The following is a 19069-nucleotide window of genomic DNA, read 5'->3' as shown; positions in this document are numbered from 1 at the left end:
TTATATATCCTCAGAAATAGTGACTTAAAGTGTTGTTTTATTCATTAACTAATGTATGGATGTCAAATTATTTCAAGGCGAAAAACCGTTTCAATGTAGTCAATGTGACATGCGTTTCATACAGAAGTACCTGCTTCAGAGACACGAGAAGATCCACACGGGTGAGTGCTGCGTCCGCCCTGAGCTCATTGTCACGCGCTCAGGCCGGGGGAGGGGCCTCTTCTTCCATAAACTGCACTGTTACACCCGGGCTTTAATGTCCAATCCTAGTAAATTACTTTGAAATAGTCCCATAATAACCTAAATAATGTATTCTAAGTAACCAAGGAGGACACTTTCCTGAAATAGCTGCTTTGTAAGATGAGTAAAATGACCGCCCCCACTAACCAGCTTGTGGCCTGTTGTTAAGCATATTTTTAATAAATGGAAAACCAAGTTTCCTAAGTAACTTTGATTTATTAGACTGCTGACTTAAATTGTAAAAAGATGTTTCTTTGAAATTGATTTACAGTGTTTTGGGGTGACTGTATGCATGTTGGGTATGTATGCAAGTCTATAGAGCTTTGGGTTTTTATATTTTATTGGAATTGAGAATGAAAATGAAAATACCTCAACAGTAAAAATATGCAGTTCTTAGGTTTCTCTTTATTACTGCTCACCTCAGTTGGCTCAGTGCCTGCCTGGTGTCATTTAGATGGAGTCTTGCAGTGCGTGCAGCGTTTGTGAGATGGGACCCTTGGACACTCTGTCAACAGAAACAGCCTTTTCTGTCAAAGCCTTCCCTGCAGCTTTGTTGTCATTAGAAAGAAGTGTGAAGGCGGCCATTCTGCGGCATCGCGGTGCCAGCCGTGCTGTGCGTCTGGCTGGGTGTTTGGTTTTATTTTGAGACAGGGTCTTATTCTGTAGCTAAGATGACCTGAAACCCAAGTCTACCCAGATGCTCGAGACTCCTGAGTGCTGGTACTTTCAACATGAACCGCTATGCCTGGCTGGATGGTCCACTCTTTAAAATACTATTTTGTACATCACTGAGTAAACATTTTTCACTTTAATATATACTTAGGAAGAAAAAATTGTGTAGCTCTTATGTGACTTAATAGTTAAATTGAGATTTCAATGCAATAATAAAAATGTCAGATAAAAGGTGAAAGTACTTACATAATTTCATTTGTTTATTAGATTTTGGTGATTTATTCATTTAACAAAAACTTAGTGATTGATCCTCCAGTGTTTTTCAGGTACTAGGAGTACATAGAGACTGTAAGGGTTAGGCCTTTGAGAATCACTCAGGGGAGCCTCAGAAAAGCAGTGTGAGGAGGCTAAGTTAGGAATCTGTGTGATCAGTGGATGAGTGAATGTGATCTGAGAAAAACAAGACACGAGACTTACTGCTTATCCTTCCATCACGCTGACATGTTCACTGGGTGAACTCTTAACACCCTGGTCACAACCATGTAACAGTTCTGACCTGGTTTCCTCCCAGTTCCCAGCTGCAGCCTGCTGTAGGCAAGTCAAGGTAAATGAATGCATACTTGCCGGCTGGTTCAGTGCTCTCTCACTTCCAGGATCAAACCAGGAATGGAGCTCCTCACTTTTAGGCTAGGTCTTACCACATCAATGAATGTAATTAAGAAAATGCCCCACAGACATGCTCACAGACCAACCTGACTAGACAATCCCTCATCAAGGCTAAAACCAAGTCATACTTCCTGTTTGAAAATCACCTGTGCTAGGCTGTGGGCCATTTTGGACTAGTGGAGTTTGATGAGTAGTTTATTGAGAATTTACTAAATACTGGGTATTGTCATTTAGCCCTCACATTAGTTTTGAAAGGCAGGAGGTATTACTGTCCCCATCTTAACAGTCAGGATAGAGTGGGAAGCAGAAAGGAGCTAAGAACTTCCTTAACTTTCTATTGTCTAGTAAATGATGTTATCCAGACTCCAGCTCAAGGCTCTGTCAGCTCTAAGGATCAAGACGTAATCATCGAGCAAAATGAGACAGGAAGTAGAAATACAGCTTTTGGCTCTTTGAATTTTTCTTCCTGTCACTAAGCCAGCTATGGCTTAGCCTCTCTGTGTGTTGAGTAACATCTTAAGGGGGTGTAAAGCAAAGGCCAGGGTTCTCATGTTACAAAACATATGGACTCCAGAGGCATCACAGCAAGGCCAAGCCACTAGGACTCCTTCCTCAAGGAAAACTAACACACACACACACACACACACCCTCCCTCCCTCCCTCCCTCCCTCCCTCCCTCCCTCCCTCCCTCATGCACACACAGCTGATGTGAGACTGAGTAGTGAGGTGAACCATCAGTTTTTAAAGGCTGCATCTTCTTTACTGCCTTTTGCATCCTGGCAGACCGCATTACATTGTGTCCTCCTGTTCCCTCACTGCGCAACCCATTCTCTGCTCCTTTGTTGTTGTTGCTTTTGGTTTGTTTTTGGTTTGTTTGTTTTTGGTTTTTGGAGATAGGGTCTCTCTGTGTACACTTGCATGTCCTGGACTTACTTTATAGACCAGTCTGGCCTCAAACTCACATCGATCTGTCTGCCTCTGCCTCCTAAGTGCTGGGATTAAAGGTGTGTGCCACCACTGCCCGCTCTCTGCTCCATTTTTAACATGAATAAAAATCATTACTGATTTAGTTGATTTGACAAACAATACAATATTTTTTTCTGGGATTCCTACAAGCCAAGAATATAGTTAGATTTGGTTTTTATATTTCAAACGTTCTAACCTGCTCTGGACTGGTTATCACTTAAGCCTATTCCTGAAATTGGGCTTCTCTGTTCAGCACTATTATAGGGTAAAGTATTCGCTCATCTAGAAGCTAGTCCTGGAAATTCTGGTCTTTTTAGACTAAAGCCCTAAAAACTATCAAACTATCACTGGGACTGCTGTTTTAGGCACTTCTGAGAGATGCACTTCTCTTTAGGAATGTCACAAGCCCTTACTTTGAATATGTTTTGGGGTGTGAGCAAGAAGGTGAGGCCCTGAGGCTGAGGGCAGGGACAGTGAGCTAAAGCTGCTGCCTGGGTGCAGCCATCGTTGTTGTGGAAGGGTAAGCAGGGCTTCTCTGCAAGGTGCCTTCTCCTTCCTTCACACGTTCTTCAACACGAATACCTAGGAGAAGATGAAAGAGTGTGTGACCAGGTGTGGCCTCCTCTGCGGCAGTGCCAGTCTTCCCACTGTGCTGAAGGACTATGTGACATTTTCAGTATTTCTCTGCAGTTCATTAGTAAGCACTGATACAGCTTCTGCTACTCTGGCTTAGCAAACTGGCTGCCTTTTATAGTGGCAGCAGTTTGTTTATTACAGTAAAATAGCATGAAGCCATTTCTATTTATAGGAAAGTTGATATAATCGTCTCCTTCCCAGTTACAAAAATTTTTAAAATAAGCCAAGTTATTGGGAATTATGTATTGGTTAGATAAGAAAATGTATTTCAGAGCCTGGTGAGGTGGCACGAGTGTGTTGAGGCACTCTCTGCCAAGTCTCACAGCTGGAGTTCAGGTGTTGGGACCTTACAGAGTGGGAGGAAAACTGATTCCCACAGGTTGTCCACTGACCCACACGTACCTGTGATAGATGTGCTCCACTCGCAAATAAATAAATACATATAACTTTTTTAAAAAAGATTTATTTATTTATCATATATACACAGTGTTTTGCCTGCATGTACACCAGAAGAGGGCACCAGATCTCATTATAGTTGTGAGCCATCATGTGGTTGCTGGGAATTGAACTCAAGACCTCTGGAAGTGTAGTAAGTGCTCTTAACCTCTGAGCCATCTCTCCAGCCCCAGTAAATAAGTATAAATAAAACTTCACATGGGCTCTTGCACATGTTTTTTCTTTATAAATATAGTAAGTGAATATGATGACACAGCTCTAATCCCAACACTCAGGAGTTGGAGTCTGAAGCAGGAGTTCAAAGCAACCCTTAGCCATACAATGAGCTCAAGGCCCATCTAGGAAGATTCTGTTTTATAAACAAGACAAAACAAAACACTAAGAAACATTGGAATTCATGCTTATCTTCTTCTCTTGACTGTCTCACATTAATAACCATGTTAAATAGCTGGGCTGTGTGATACTCTGTGACAAAACAAACAACAACAACAACAACAAGCCACTGGTGCTTGGGAGACATGGGTAAGGCAGGTAAGCGTAGGGAGTAACCTAGGAACCTGGGGTGTCACTTGGCTTGGGCTATGCACACAGGATGACCTTGAAGTTCTGATCCTTCTGCCTCCATCTCTAGAACACTGGTCTTGGAAACATGTACTAGCATACCTGGTTTTATGAAGTATAGGAACTTGAACCCAGTAGCTCCATATGGTGCTGGGGACATCATCTCATCTTATCCTTATAGCAATCCTGCACGGCGAAAGGTCTTCCTGTTTCAGAAATAGGGAAACCTAAGTTTTAAAACAATGTTAGTAATTTGCTCTAATGTATACAGCTGGCTCATGAAACCAAGCAGCTCTTGAGTTCATGCTGTTAACCAGTTGCTTCTCAAAGGAAAGTTTGAATCAGCAACTTTGGCTTCTAACAATAGAAGCTTTAATTTTGTTCATTCAAGAACACTGGCACTCCTGCATCTGGCCTGTAGTCGGTGGGTAACTGGATGTGCTTGCCTAAAGTGAAGTCTGTGGAGCAGATTGTATCTAAGATGGAGTGGACAGAGGCAGGAAGGATGGAGGGAATGTAAGTGTTCATTCTGACTCAGCAGGAGGGGTGGGTAGATGAGGGATGGGAGGATAAGAAAGACTGACTGATAAAGAAAATTATGTTGGCTGATCTTGATGTCAGCTTTCTTCTGTGAGTGTTGTGAAACACAGGGCATTAAGCCATTGCATTTAGGAGAACAGTGGAGATTATGGAACTATTGGGGATATTTTATTACTTGTTATTTATATGAGACTCTTGCAAGCCAGATAATTGCCAATGTATTAATCATATTTATCTTTAGACATATTTTTTTCAAGCCAATAAGACAGAATTGCTAAGCTCCAGCCTCACACAGGTGTAGTGCTACCTGAGTTTGAAAATGAGACAGAACACTTGGTGTGGTGGCTGGCACACGCCTTTAATCCCAGCACTTGGGAGGCAGAGGCAGGCGGATCTCTGTGCATTCAAGGACAGCCAAGGCTACACAGAGAAACCCTGTCTAGAGAGGTGGGGCGGGGGGAAGCTACAGTGTTGGATACGACCGATCCTTCTCCTTTCCCAAGCTCAAACAAATGGAGAGACTTCTCAAACTCAGTACTGACGTTGCTGCTTGCCTGGTTCAGAGCACTCATTAAATGGGCCACCAGCATTAGTGTCTTTCATGTGTTTGCAGACAGACATTTAGATTGGCTGTGAAAGATTTCCTGTTTGTCAATGAAGTTTTTCATTTGTCTTTTAATAACATTTAGTCTTAAAATTCATGTATTTTATTTGAGTTTTTTGTTTTGTTTTAAACCAAACCAAAACTCAGAAAAGCCCTTTTCTTGTATTTACCACTTTGCTGTAAAGAACATAGACTTAACAGCCTGATGCCGGGTGAGTCTGGAAGGATCCAAGTTGGGGTGCACCACCCTCCTTGAACATAGATGAACTGACCACTAGAAGCACTCTGAGTGCAGTGCGTGCTGGGCCTTTAAAGGAGGCTTCAGAACCCGGGAGGACGGGGAGGAGTACGAATCGAAGGCTAAGCAAGGCCCGATCTTTTTTGATGAACAGCTTCACCTTGACGCTGTCTAGGGCCCCACCAAGGGTCAGCACAGTAAAGCAGAAGAGGCTTCTCTGGCCCGGAATCCCCAGGGAGTGAAGAGCTCTGCTTCGGGAGCAGAAGGCACTTACAACACCCATCATGAGGAGGGCAGAGGGATTTTAGGCACTCTGTTAGGAATAGGGGTCAAAGGCCAAATATTGGGACAAAACATGCTAAATAATTCCAGTCTTATCAGGAAAATAAAAGGATTTTAGGAGCTGTTTATCAGAACCTAGAGGCAAACACCAATTCTTAACATTGTCAGTATTGCTAGCCGGATTTCCTCAAGAAGTCAGCACAGACTTTACAGTAACTGAAGAGTCACCCTCTCTGGGACATAGGCAAGAGTGCTTTTAAATCTAGTCACATACTTAAATAAACCAATGCCTTATTGAGTTAAATATCCTTGAGGCTAAAAAACAAAAACAAAACCAAAAAAACCCTATTTTTGAAATTTGAGGAAACATTTTGATCTAACCTGAAGTGAATCTCAAGTTTTAGTATAACTGACAGTGGGAAAAATATCTACATTGAGCAGTCAAAATGTGAGCAATAGAGCTGTTTAAAGTCAGGGTTTCATTGTGTTGTCTGTGGGTCCTGCCCTGTGGAACACTTGAAACCTTGTGCACTGAAGTAGGGAGTCAACGTGAGATCTGTTTGCGCTAGTGACTTAGCTGTCACTGGCTGTGAGCCTGACACCAACTGCCATGTAGACGTAGGTGTTTTAGAAGCGTTAAAGTCTTAGTGCGAGTTTTTTTAAGCCTTTATTTATGCATGCATGTGCACACCATGGCAGTTTAGTGGGGCCTTTAATCCCAGCACTTGGGAGGCAGAGGTAGGTGGATCTCTGAGTTTGAGGCCAGCCTGGTCTACAAAGTTAGTCTAGCATAGCCAAGGCTACATAGAGAAACCCTGTCTTGGGGGGAAAAAAAACCCAAACCAAACAAAAAAAAACAAAGGAAGCACTGTTCCACTAGGAGGAAAAAGAGCACTGCCTTGTTGTTGATCTTTGATTATCTTCCACTATAAAAGAGAATCCAATCTTTTCACTAGTATAGTTTGGACTTTATTAATTAAAACTTTGTAGAGGTTTATCTTTTTATATCTGTATACATACAATATCTTTGATTACTTCTTGGACCACAAAATCTAATATATTTACTGTCTAGTCTTTATAGGAAAAATGTGCTATCTCACTTCTCCTCTTACTCTCTCAGTTCTTAGACATCTGCTTCATTGATGTTCCTGTCACCCACCCACCCATCCATCTACTCATCCACCCACCATCTATCCATCTACCCACATATCCACCCACTCACCCATCTATCCACTCATCCACCCACCCACCCATCTACCCATCCATCCACCCACCATCCATCCATCCATCCATCCATCCATCCACCCACCCACCCACCCATCCATCCACCCACCCACCATCCATCCATCCATCCACCCATTCACTCATCCACCCACTCACCCATCTATCCACTCATCCACCCACCCATCATCCACCCATTCACCCACCCACCCATCCATCCATCCACTCACTCATCCACCCATCCATCCACCCACTCATCCACCCATCCATCCACCCATCCATCTATCCATCCACCCATCCATCCACCCATCCATTCATGCATCATAATGAGACAGTGTCTCCCTGTGTATTTCCAGTTGGCTTTTGAACTCAAAAGAGACCCACTTCTTTCTTACAAATGTTGTATTAAAGGTGTATGCCATTTCACCTGGCCCTGTTATTAATTGATTGCTCTCATGGTCTCTCCTTACACTGGTCATTACTAAACTCCAGTGTCTATGATTTCCATTTCCTGGCTCTATGTCTTGCCATGTTTGCTCACACTGTTAGTACTTGGATTTTAAGAGTCCCTTCTCTCTACTGGGAGGACCTACATACAATTCAGCAATTCCACCTCTTTTTTAATTTACTTTTTAAATTTACTGTTGCTGGGATAAAATAATGATCAAAAGCAGCTTCTGTAAGAAAAGGAGCTTATATCAGTATACAAATTACAGTCCACCATCAAGGGAAGCCAAGGCAGGAACCAAAGGGGAGACCATGGAGGAAGAACGTTGCTTACCTGGTGTCCAGGGGTGACACCAGCCACGGAGGACTGGGCCTCACAGACATGGCCACAAGCCCATCTGAGGAAAACAGTTCCTCAGTTGTGTTCTCTTGTCTCAGGTTTGCATGAAATGAAGCTAACTGTGACATTTCACTTTGTCAGTTTTGTCACACAAACTTTAAACTATAATTTCCCCTTTTTCCTTCTCAAAATCTCATATTAATTTCATAATATAAAATACTCTTAAAAGTCCTACATTCTGTAAAAATTCCAGTGATTTAAAAGTCACAGATCTCTTTTAAAATAAAATAAAAAAAATCCAAAATAATTAATATATTTTCTTACTCCAAAAGCGAAGAACTGGGCCATAGTTGAATTCAGGTAAAAGTAAAACCAAAATCCAACAATGTAAATAATTGTGTCTGACATTTGGGACTTACTCATGATCCTCTGGACCCAGAGGTGTTGAGTGGCTCCATCTCTCCAGCTCTGCCATCCCCAGTACACCCAGCATTGTTGGAGGGCTCAGGCCAGCTCTGCTCCACACCTGCTGCTGTTGTAGTTGGTTATCCCGTGGTTCTGGTGTTTCCAGTATCCAGGGATCTTAATAACAACCGATGCTACATCTACAACAATGACCCCTCTTGGCTTTTCTTCTGACATGGTGCAAAACTTACACTTCTCCGTGGCCCCTTTGGTACTGTGGCTTTCTCGCCACTGGACCAGTACATCATGTGATACTCTGCTTTGGTCCCGTTTGGATCACAGCTTCTGTATCCAGCCCTAAGAAATAGTTCCCAGAAGACTTTGCTTCAGTAATGCTGGTCTCTTAGCAATCCCAACTGATTCTTTAGCTCCAGCTAACCAGCATCCATTGTCCCAGGGAAGCACAAGTTTCACTTTGACGATGCTGGTCTCTTCTGATTCTTCAGCCACAACTGATCAGAAACCAGATTCTTTATTCAAAATCTAACATAAGTGGCCTGGTGGCCTTTGCTTCCTTCTAAAAGTTTAAAACACAATCCTCCTTTGTCTGCCTCTCAAGTGTTCATTTGAGCTCACACGAAACAGCCCATAGAGTTCTGAGTACTCGGTGGCTTTTCTGTCTCAGAGTTCCAGGGGCTTCTACAATCATCTTATGAAACAACATGGTCAGGCCCTTCACAGCAATTCCCTGCTGTCTAGTACCAATCTGTGTTTCAGTTTGCTTTTCTATTTCTGGGATTAAACACTTTGAACAAAAGCAACTCGGGCATAGTGCTGTGATTGAGGGAAGCTCCTGGCAGCAGAAATCGAAGCAGAGCCTGAAAGAAAGCTGCTTTCTTCCTTGCTTCCCCCTGCCTGCTTAGCCTTCTATTTAAAATTTATTTTTATTTCATGTACATTGCTGTCTTGCCTGCACATTTGTCTGTGTGGGGGTTGGGCCCCTTGGAACTAGAGTTACACACAGTTGTGAGCTGCCATTTGGGTGATGGGAATTGAACCTGGGCCTTCTGGAAGAGGACCAGTGCTCTTAACCACTGAGCCGTCTGTCCAGCCCCTCAGCTGTCTTGTTTAAGGAGTCCACCTGCCCAGGTGTAGCACCGCCCACAGTGGACTGGGTCCTCCTACATCAGCTAGCAATCACGAAAATACACTACAGGCCAGTCTGATGGAAGCAATTCCTTTTTCCCAAGTTAACAGCTGAGCCTAACTGTGATGACCCCTTTTATCATTTCCCACACATCTTTACTTAGGTAATTCTGTCATTTATCCTTTGCTCATATCCATGTCCATTTCCCTTACATTTGAAAAGTGAGTGTGTGTGTGTGTGTGTGTGTGTGTGTGTGTGTACACGTACACACTGATGTTTTGCCTGCATATGTCTTTTCACCACTCGCAGGCATGGTGACTGAGGAGGCCAGAAGAGGGCGTCAGATTCCCTGGAAGGAGAGATATAGATGGCTGTGAGCCACCATGTAGTGCTGTGGACTGAACCCAGACCCTCTAGAAGAACAGCCAGTGCTCCTAACCATTGAGCTAGCTCTCCAGCCCCAACTGTTGTCCTGTCTTCATTTAGGATGACACATGCCTGTAATCCCGGCACTCTGGGAGGCAGAGGCAGGGGCAGGCAAATTGCTGAGTTCGAGGCCAGCCAGGTCTACAAAGTGAGCCCAGGGCGGCCAAGGCTACACAGGGAAACTCTGTCTCAGAAAAACCAAAAAGAAAAAAAGGGCTTTCTTTTGTGTGGCCTGAGTTGCAAGAGTTGAGCTCAGTGCCCTGTGTGTCCTAGGCAAGCACCCCTCAGCCCAGAGCTGCATCCTTACTCTCCCCACCTCTCTCTTTCACTGCGCTTGCTTGACTGAACTTGATTGAAGTTAAATATAATTGTGTGGTTTTGTTCATTTGACTGTTGGAATAAAAAGCTATGCCAAATTAGAGTCAGTTTATTTCATTGGTATTTTATTTTCACATTTTTATTTATTTTGTAAGAGGGCAAGAGTGGAGTGTACATGCTACAGCTCATGTATAGAAGTCAGAGGACAACTTCCCTGAGTTGATCTTCTCCATCATGAATATCAGATTCAGGCTGTCAGGCTTGGCATCAAGCATCCTTGTCCACTCAGCAATCACTGGCCCCATGGGGTAGGATCATTTAACAACGGGTTCTGAATACCTACTGTGAAAGGTTTCTTTAGTTCACTCATCTGGAATGGGTCTCTACTTCAGACACTGGGCCATTTCACCATCTGGTGCTGTAATCAACAGAACTTGTATCTACTTTTCACTACGTATCACCCAGCAGAGCTGAGTAGTGGGGCAGATTGTATGACCCTTCAAAGGCTTTGAAACAGTTTGTTTGTTTGTTTGTTTGTTTGTTGTTTAGACTGGTTCTCATCTAGTTCTGGCTCTCGTGCAACTTACTGTGTTACCAGGCTGGCTCCAAACTAAACAGAGATTTGCCCACCTACTATGCTGAGGTTGTGTGCACCACCAAGCCTGCCTGTATATGGTTCTTTTAACGGAAACGCTCACCAGCTTTTCTCTCCAAATGAGTTTTCTGACTTTCTCCTTTCTCTAAAATGCCAGTATTTCTGCCTCCCTTCTCATTTTTGGTTGATTACCTATAATGAATTATTCTGTATAAGAAAGAAGATTGGGTTACTCAGACATTGAGATAAATGCCATCCATGTGTTGGAACTCTTGGCAGCAGGTGAGCTAATAACCCTCCTTTGAATGTTGACAGTTGAGTACATAAAGGTAGTAAAGGTTTGCAAAGTGAGGGCAGTGAAAGGTCTAGACTCGCTGGGTCGCAGGGTGACATCTGATAAGCAGTGACCAGAACAAGCAGGGATGGTTAGGGGGTACTTACTGGTTGGGAAGATTTATTGTATTTTACACAACATCTGAGGATTTTCAGTGGTTTGTATAGATATGGATAGAAACAGATTTTTATCATTCATTCATTTGTGTTTTTTTGAGACAGGGTTTCTCTGTGTAGTTCTGGCTGTCCTAGAACTCACTCTGTAGATCAGGTTGCCCTCAAACTCAGAGAGATCCTCCTGCCTCTGCTGGGATTAAAGCAGAACATTATTTAAATGAAGCTGTGTGATGTATAGTCCTAAACTTGACTTCTCTCAGCATTGTAAATTGGAGAGTCTTTTGTGTTTTTGATGAATTAGTAATTTGTTCTTTTTTGTTGCTTTCCATTTTATGGATTGTGGAATCATATTTAGAGTTATGTTCAACTGTAAACATTGCATACAGGAACTAGAAAGATGCTTTAGTGGTTAGGAACACTTGCTGGAGGGCCCAGGTTCAATTCCCAGCACCCACATGGCAGTTCAGGAGATCTGATGCCCTCTTCTGACTTCCACAGGCACCAGGCAGGCACATGGTGCACAGAAAAAGATGTAGACAAGTATCATGAAATAAGTATTTTTAAAAGTTGGATGTGGCTTTTTGGTGAACATGTGTTTTATTTTTGAAAGTATCTTAGAGTGGAATAACTGGTCCATACAGCAAGTGGACATTTGATTTTGTAAGAAACCAATACATTATTCTAAAATGACCGTGCCATTTCACATTTTTATAGTAACTGATGAGTTTTCAGTTTGTTCTGCTTTGCTTATTTGTTTTTGTGACGGGCTTTACTATGTAGGCCAAGCTGGCTTCAAGCTCATGGTCTTGCTGAGTGCTAGGATCGCAGGTCTGTACCACCATGCTAGGATCACAGGTCTGTACCACCATGCTAGGATCGCAGGTCTGTACCACCATGCTAGGATCGCAGGTCTGTACCACCATGCTAGGATCGTAGGTCTGTACCACCATGCTAGGATCGCAGGTCTGTACCACCATGCTAGGATCGCAGGTCTGTACCACCATGCTAGGATCGCAGGTCTGTACCACCATGCTAGGATCGTAGGTCTGTACCACCATGCTAGGATCGCAGGTCTGTACCACCATGCTAGGATCGCAGGTCTGCACCACCATGCTAGGATTGCAGGTCTGCACCACCATGCTAGGATTGCAGGTCTGTACCACCATGCTAGGATCGCAGGTCTGTACCACCATGCTAGGATCGCAGGTCTGTACCACCATGCTAGGATTGCAGGTCTGTACCACCATGCTAGGATTGCAGGTCTGTACCACCATGCTAGGATTGCAGGTCTGTCGTGCCCCACTTGATCTGCATTCTTGGCATTGTCATACTTATTTTGGCCATTCTACTGAGTTTGTACTTTGCATTACTGTGGTATTTTAATTTTAAAACTATTTTACGTGATGGGTGTTTTGCTTGCAAGTGTGTCTGTGCATCATATGCATGCACACCTGGTGCCTGTGGAAGCCAGAAGAGAACACTGGATCCATTGAGACCGGAGTTAGAGATAGTTGTAAGCCACTCACCATGTGGGTGCTGGAACCTGCACTCAGGTTCTATAGAAGAGCAGCCCATGCTATTTGTTCATAATTTCCCCAGGCTCTAAAAGGCAGGACATCCTTTTTTATGTTCTTACCTGTTGTGTTCCTCACTCATTTTTCAAAAAAATTGGATTATTTTCTTACTGTTGAGTTTTGAGATTATAATTTATATAATTCTCACCTTTTCTGTTGTAGATTGATGGAAAAGGACCTCAATCTTTTCCTGGGTAGTACAACAATTAACATTATTTATCAATAACTTTCTATTTCTTGCTGTGCAATAGAAAAGAAGGATGATGAATTTAATACATTTTCTGAAATATGTAGAAATTTAAGTCTAAAGCTTTGACAGATGATTAGGTTTTGATTTTCTTCTATTATAATTAGAACATTTGAATATTGGAACAATTGAATATTACAAATGTAAGAAAAGGCGTGGAGTCCAAGTTTTATTATTTACTTCAAAAACTAAGATAAATGGGCTTTAGTTTATTGCCTCTGTCCCCACCACTCATGACTGTGAGCAAAGGCCTTTGAAGGGCCACTGGCTCGTATGCTAGCCTCCAAGTATGGCAGCCAACTCCTCCACTGGCTCACTTGTGGCCACTAACAGCTGCTACCAGCATTGCCTGGGCTCTGCAGCCAACAACAGTGCCTGCAAAGTGCTGGGACTCAGCACCTAGTGTCTCTGCAAGGTGCTGCCCCATCTGATGATAAAGGGGCCTGCTTCTTTGGGAATTTCACTTCACAGTCCTGTCCTTAGTGTTGAATTCCCCTGAGCACTTGACAGAATACCCCAAGACCTCTCACAGCTAGTCATCCAGCCCAGTGCCAGGCCAGTGCCAGTCCTGGCAAGTGTCAAGACCTGACAAGAACCACCAGCCTGGGCTTTCATGTTAATAGACCGAAAGCCAGGCTTTATAAACCAGGTAGGTTATGGTATACAGTGGGCACTGGCAGGAGCCAGGAGGTGCCCCCTCCTTCAGCTGCCTTGTACAAGCACAAAATGAAGTACAAACACATCTCTGAAAAACACATGCATGTGGGCGTGCACACACTCGCACATTAGTTTATATTTCGTATATGATACACACTTACATAGCATATTTGTCTAGAAATCTAGTTAAACTTCGTTTATTTATTGAAATCCAACTGAAGCACTAAAAAGAATTTAAATTGGTCAAGCATGGCGGCACATTCTGAAATCTCAGCATTTGGGAGCCTGAGGCAGGAGAATCACTGCAAGTTTGAAGTCAGCATGGCCTGCATGTTGTATTTTCAGACAGAGCTACAGAGCAAGACTTCATCTAAAAAATAGATAAATAAATAAATATTAAAAATAAATCTTATTGAATATTGCCATTGGAAAATATTTTGAGTAAATGACTATTTTATACTTATTATAATTGTTTAGAAAGATTTATGCTATACTTATAACCAAAATGCAGTTACCACATTAAATGTGAAATTACATTGTAATTGCACTTAAAGACCTGCGTTTATGTTGAGTAATCGAAAAGTCAATTAAAAAAAAAAACTGTGAACATTTGCTCCTATGAAGATGGTGGAGAGAGAGAAACAACTCCCTAAAGTTGTCCCTTGACCTCCACATGCACACTGGATACATGTGTACTGTGTGCACATACATCATACACACCATAATGGAAAAAAAGAAAACATGGAAAGACAGGAAAAGACAGTAGAGTGGCAGAAACATTAAATATGTGGCTAAGGAAAAGTAAGAAATTCTACAGAATGACAGTGCCTGACAGACTTGAATTATCTTAACATTGAAGTGTGTAGCAGTTCTAAGAGAGAAGAGTCAAGCAAATGGAGCTAACATTCTAAACCCCTTGTGCTGGCATGGAAGATGGTAGTAACCTGTATTGGCATAAAAACTTACTTTCACCATAGCCACTACAAGAATAGTAAAACAAAGCCTAGTGGTTTAACCCCAGGCAACTGGATCTGTGTGAGTTTGAGGCCAGCTTGTCCTACGCGGCAAGTTCCAGGACAGCCAGAGCTAAATAGAGAGACCTTATCTCAAAAACCAAAACAAAATGCAAAAAAAAAAAAAAAAAAAAAAAAAAAAAGAGAGAAAAGAACAGTAAAGCAAGTTATAGTCAATATATTCAAATAGGAAAGAAAAAAAAATGCTAAGAGATACAGTTTGAATGTCCTTTACCCTGAATGCTTGGGATCCAAAGTGTTTAAAATTGAAATGATTTTAGATTTTGTAATACTTGCTTTTGTATAAGATACCTTAGGGTTGGGCCCAAATAAAACAAGAAATTAATTGTGGTGACACATACAGCCTGAAGGTCGTATGATAAGACCTTTAACCTGCCTCTACTGTAGCGCAGCATACCACGGCCTCTAAGTGTAGATTGCCTCCTGTTTTGTTTTGGCACTCAGAAAGTTTTGGACTTTGGAGTATTTCAGATTTCAAAATTCTGGGTTAGAGGTTCTCAGCCTGTGCCTGATTTACCCAAAAGCAGTCGAGAGGAGCAAAATGAGCAGAAACCAATGGTCAAATAGCAAGTAAATAGTGTATGATTATGTTTAATCCAAAGTAGTTGAAAAAGTGTCCAAATGTAAAAAGCTTAAATACTCCAGACTATACCAAAACAAAGCCCTGTGATCAAGAGATATATTTGGTATGTAAGGACCAATAAGTAACATGAAACAATAGAAAAGCATACACTATCTAAACAGTTGTGGCCACAGTAAATCCAGTCAAAGAAGAGTTTTCAGGCAACACACATTAGAGATGAGGGAAAGCAAGTCACGGTGATAACAAGGTTTGGTGACACCAGAAGACTGAAGGTTTTTAAATGTGTATGTGGGACAAGCAAACACTGAAAAGAAAGTGTAAACAAGTTTAGTTTTAGGCTACCGTGAGCCATCAATCAGCTGATAGAGAACTGGAGCCGTGACCCTAAGGACCTCAACTGCTCACCCTTTTGACATTGAGATATGTAGTATGTCATCTACAGCTGTGTTCACCCACATCCATAGCAGTCATGGGATGTGTGCAGCCTTGGGCTGTAGCGTGGACATGTGAGAGACATGTCAGAGACATCCACATTGAACTGCACACACATTCAAGTATCTGGTGATATTTGTCAAAAAAGGTACATTCTACCACAAGCCAGGACTCTGCAAACTATCAGTGTTAGTCCATAGCTAGGGTGCATATGTGTATGTGCTGTAGAGCTAATGCAAGCATTAAAACACGGGAAACATGACAGCTCTGTTTTAGAGACCTGAAAATGTAGCCTGGGAGATGGCTCGGAAGGTAAATGTGCTTGCCTGGCAGACCAAGCCTGCTCACCTGAGTTTGGTCTCTGAGACCCACAGAGTGGAAGCAGAGAAGTGACTCCCACAGGGTATCCACACACTGCCTGTGTGGAGGTCAGACTCAACTTGTGGGGCTCACTTTCCTCCTTTAACGTGTGGAACCCAGGGGTTAAATTAGGTTCCCTGCAGTGCTTGTTCCTTTTATTTTTAGCTACTTGACAGCCCAATACAGAGAAGAGATGGATGGCTTTAAAGTGCCTTGTTCTGAGCCAGAGTATGTGGGTTCTTTGTGCAACAGCAGTGTTCCCACTCTATGAGCAGCAACATATAAACCGTTCAAACCATATTTCGTAAATGTAGTGTATATGCCTTAACTAGTGAGAGACCAAACGAACTTCACCATAATAAATACTGTATAGTGTAGACTAGAGCCAACATTGTATTAAATGAGAAAAAACTGAGCATATCTGTGTAGTCTGGAATGAGACAAGAGTATCCACTGTCTCCACTCTTACTCAGTATACCAAAGTCTTAATTAAATGTAACACTATTTACCGTAGCCAAATTACAGAACCAACATAGCTATCCAACAAGGAGAATGCATAAGGAAATATGATAAATATACAGAATGGGCTTTATTTCAACAATAAGGAATACAATTGTTGTCTGGTGGTGCGCCTTTAATCCCACTACTTGGGAGGCAGAGGCTGGCTGATCTCTGTGAGTTCAAGGCCAGCCTGGTCTACAGAGCGAGTCCAGGACTACACAGAGAAACCCTGTCTCAAAAAAAGAAAAGAAAAAAAAAAAGAAAGAAAGAAAGAACAAGGTTGTTCCATATGCAGGGAAATGAGTACAACTGGAGATGTGCACATGCACATCCACAAAATAATATTCTTCAGTACTTTATTATGGCTGCTCTGTTCTGCCAGAGTCCCACGCGGTTATGTTTATTGGTTTAAGTTTTGTTTCTGGTTAGCACACATTAATTGCATGTTTTTATGGGGGAGAGTGGTGCTTCAGTACCAGCTACAGTGTGCAGTGATCAGACCAGGGCAGCGGCACACTCATTCCCTGAAACACCTATCCTTCTTCCTGTGGGGACACTCCAGGGTTAATGTCATCCTTCTTAACCCTGCTGTGCTGTTGCCATTAGCCATCTCTCCGTCCCTGCCCTGCCCCCTTCTCAAGCTTTACTCTTTATCAGTTTTTTTCACTTCTCTGAAATAAACGTTTTTGGTATGTGTGGGGAAAAAAAGTCAGTGTGTGTGAAATACAGTGTAAAGTGCAGTTAATATGGACAGGTGAGTTTTTTGTTATAGGAAATTATAAGACATTAAGGGGCAGGGAATCAACAAAGTCTGAGGGCCCTAATTAAGGCCGTGATTAGGAAAAACATTTAGTGATAAAGTTTGTTTTTGAGGATTGCTTTTGATCCCTTGATACTGTACGTAATTCATAAGGAAAAATAGCAAGAAGACCTAGATTCCTATCTACAGCTTTATACGAAGAGGAGGAAAACAGCCTGGTGAGGGGGATTTGTTTCTTTTTAGGAAGTCAGTTAACCTTCCATGCTGAGTGCTGTCTTCAGGGCACTTACTGTTGATAGCTGGCTGCAAAGTTTGCAACGGGCTAATTTGAAATGCTTGGAGTCGGGATAGGATTTGCTTCGGTACTCTAAAGTCTGTGTTTATGTTTTGGAATTACACGATCATTTCTTCTTGGCTAAGCACGTAGAGATAATAGCAAACCCGTCATCCATTTTACTAGTTCTTAGTGATGCCACATTTAGATGGCATTCTCCATAAACTAGTACTCCGCCTTGAGTTAGGTCTGCTAGGTGCTGTTGGGATGATAGGTACTTAGTGTTCATAGGCTAAAGTACTTATTCCAGTGTGTCCACCTACTCTGCAGCTTGGCTGATAGAAATGTGACGTCTTAACAAATGTTGGTCTGGTGGCGCACACTTGTAATCTCAGCACTCTGGAGGCACAATATTGTAAGGATTCATGTTTGGGCGGTGGGGGAGGTGTAGGATAGAATATGTAGCAAAGGCTGTGTTCACGTGTCATTCAGCATCTGAGGAAGGACAGTGGACTGTCTGTCTGTTTTCTATTTTTCATACGTAGTTTCTAGACCAGTGGTTCTCAACCTGCGGGTCACAACCCCTAAAAGGGGTCACATAGCAGATATCCTGTGTGTCAGATATTTATATTACAGTTCATAACAGTAGTAGAATTACAGTTATGAAGCAACAACAAGATAATTTTATGGTTGGGGGTCACCACAACATGAGGACCTGTGTTAAAGGGTTACAGCATTAGGAGGGTGAGATCCACTGTCCTAGACAGTCTTCCAGTTATTCGAAACTATGGATAGGGTTTTCTTGGCATTTTTCTCTTACTTAAGGTTATTACTTTTCTAGTCTTGTTGCTTTCATAGAGGAGATATCTAAACTGGAATCTTGAGGAGCTGAGAAACAGTTCTCTAATTAGCTGTTTTATCCTCAAGGACCCAGGGCTAGACCACATACACAGTCACCCAGGGCTAGACCACATACACAGTCACCCAGGGCTAGACCACATATACAGTCACCCAGGGCTAGACCACATACACAGTCACCCAGGGCTAAACCACATATACAGTCACCCAGGGCTAGACCACATACACAGTCACCCAGGGCTAGACCACATATACAGTCACCCAGGGCTAGACCACATATACAGTCACCCAGGGCTAGACCACATATACAGTCACCCAGGGCTAGACCACATATATAGTCACCCAGGGCTAGATCACATACACAGTCACCCAGGGCTAGACCACATACACAGTCACCCAGGGCTAGACCACATACACAGTCACCCAGGGCTAGACCACATACACAGTCACCCAGGGCTAGACCACATACACAGTCACCCAGGGCTAGACCACATACACAGTCACCCAGGGCTAGACCACATATACAATCACCCAGGGCTAGACCACATACACAGTCACCCAGGGCTAGACCACATACAC

The 19069-nt window shown here is 42.7% G+C and overlaps 1 protein-coding gene across 8 annotated transcripts in view; it reads left to right on the top strand.

The window, feature by feature from the left end:
- The window catches only part of ZNF148 (zinc finger protein 148), a 116769-nt gene that overhangs the window by 83401 nt on the left and 14299 nt on the right, over positions 1-19069 (top strand). For all 8 annotated transcript variants that reach the window (XM_084802121.1, XM_084802117.1, XM_084802120.1 and 5 more), the window contains one exon: positions 78-161. In XM_084802121.1, the coding sequence (XP_084658247.1) occupies positions 78-161 (84 nt within the window). The remainder of the gene's footprint in view (positions 1-77; positions 162-19069) is intronic.

Source organism: Acomys minous, assembly GCF_964271855.1.
Source record: "Acomys minous genome assembly, chromosome: 11".
NCBI classification, from domain to species: Eukaryota; Metazoa; Chordata; class Mammalia; order Rodentia; family Muridae; genus Acomys; species Acomys minous.
Note: the sequence above shows the minus strand (reverse complement) of the source record. Positions and strands in the feature narration are given on the sequence as shown.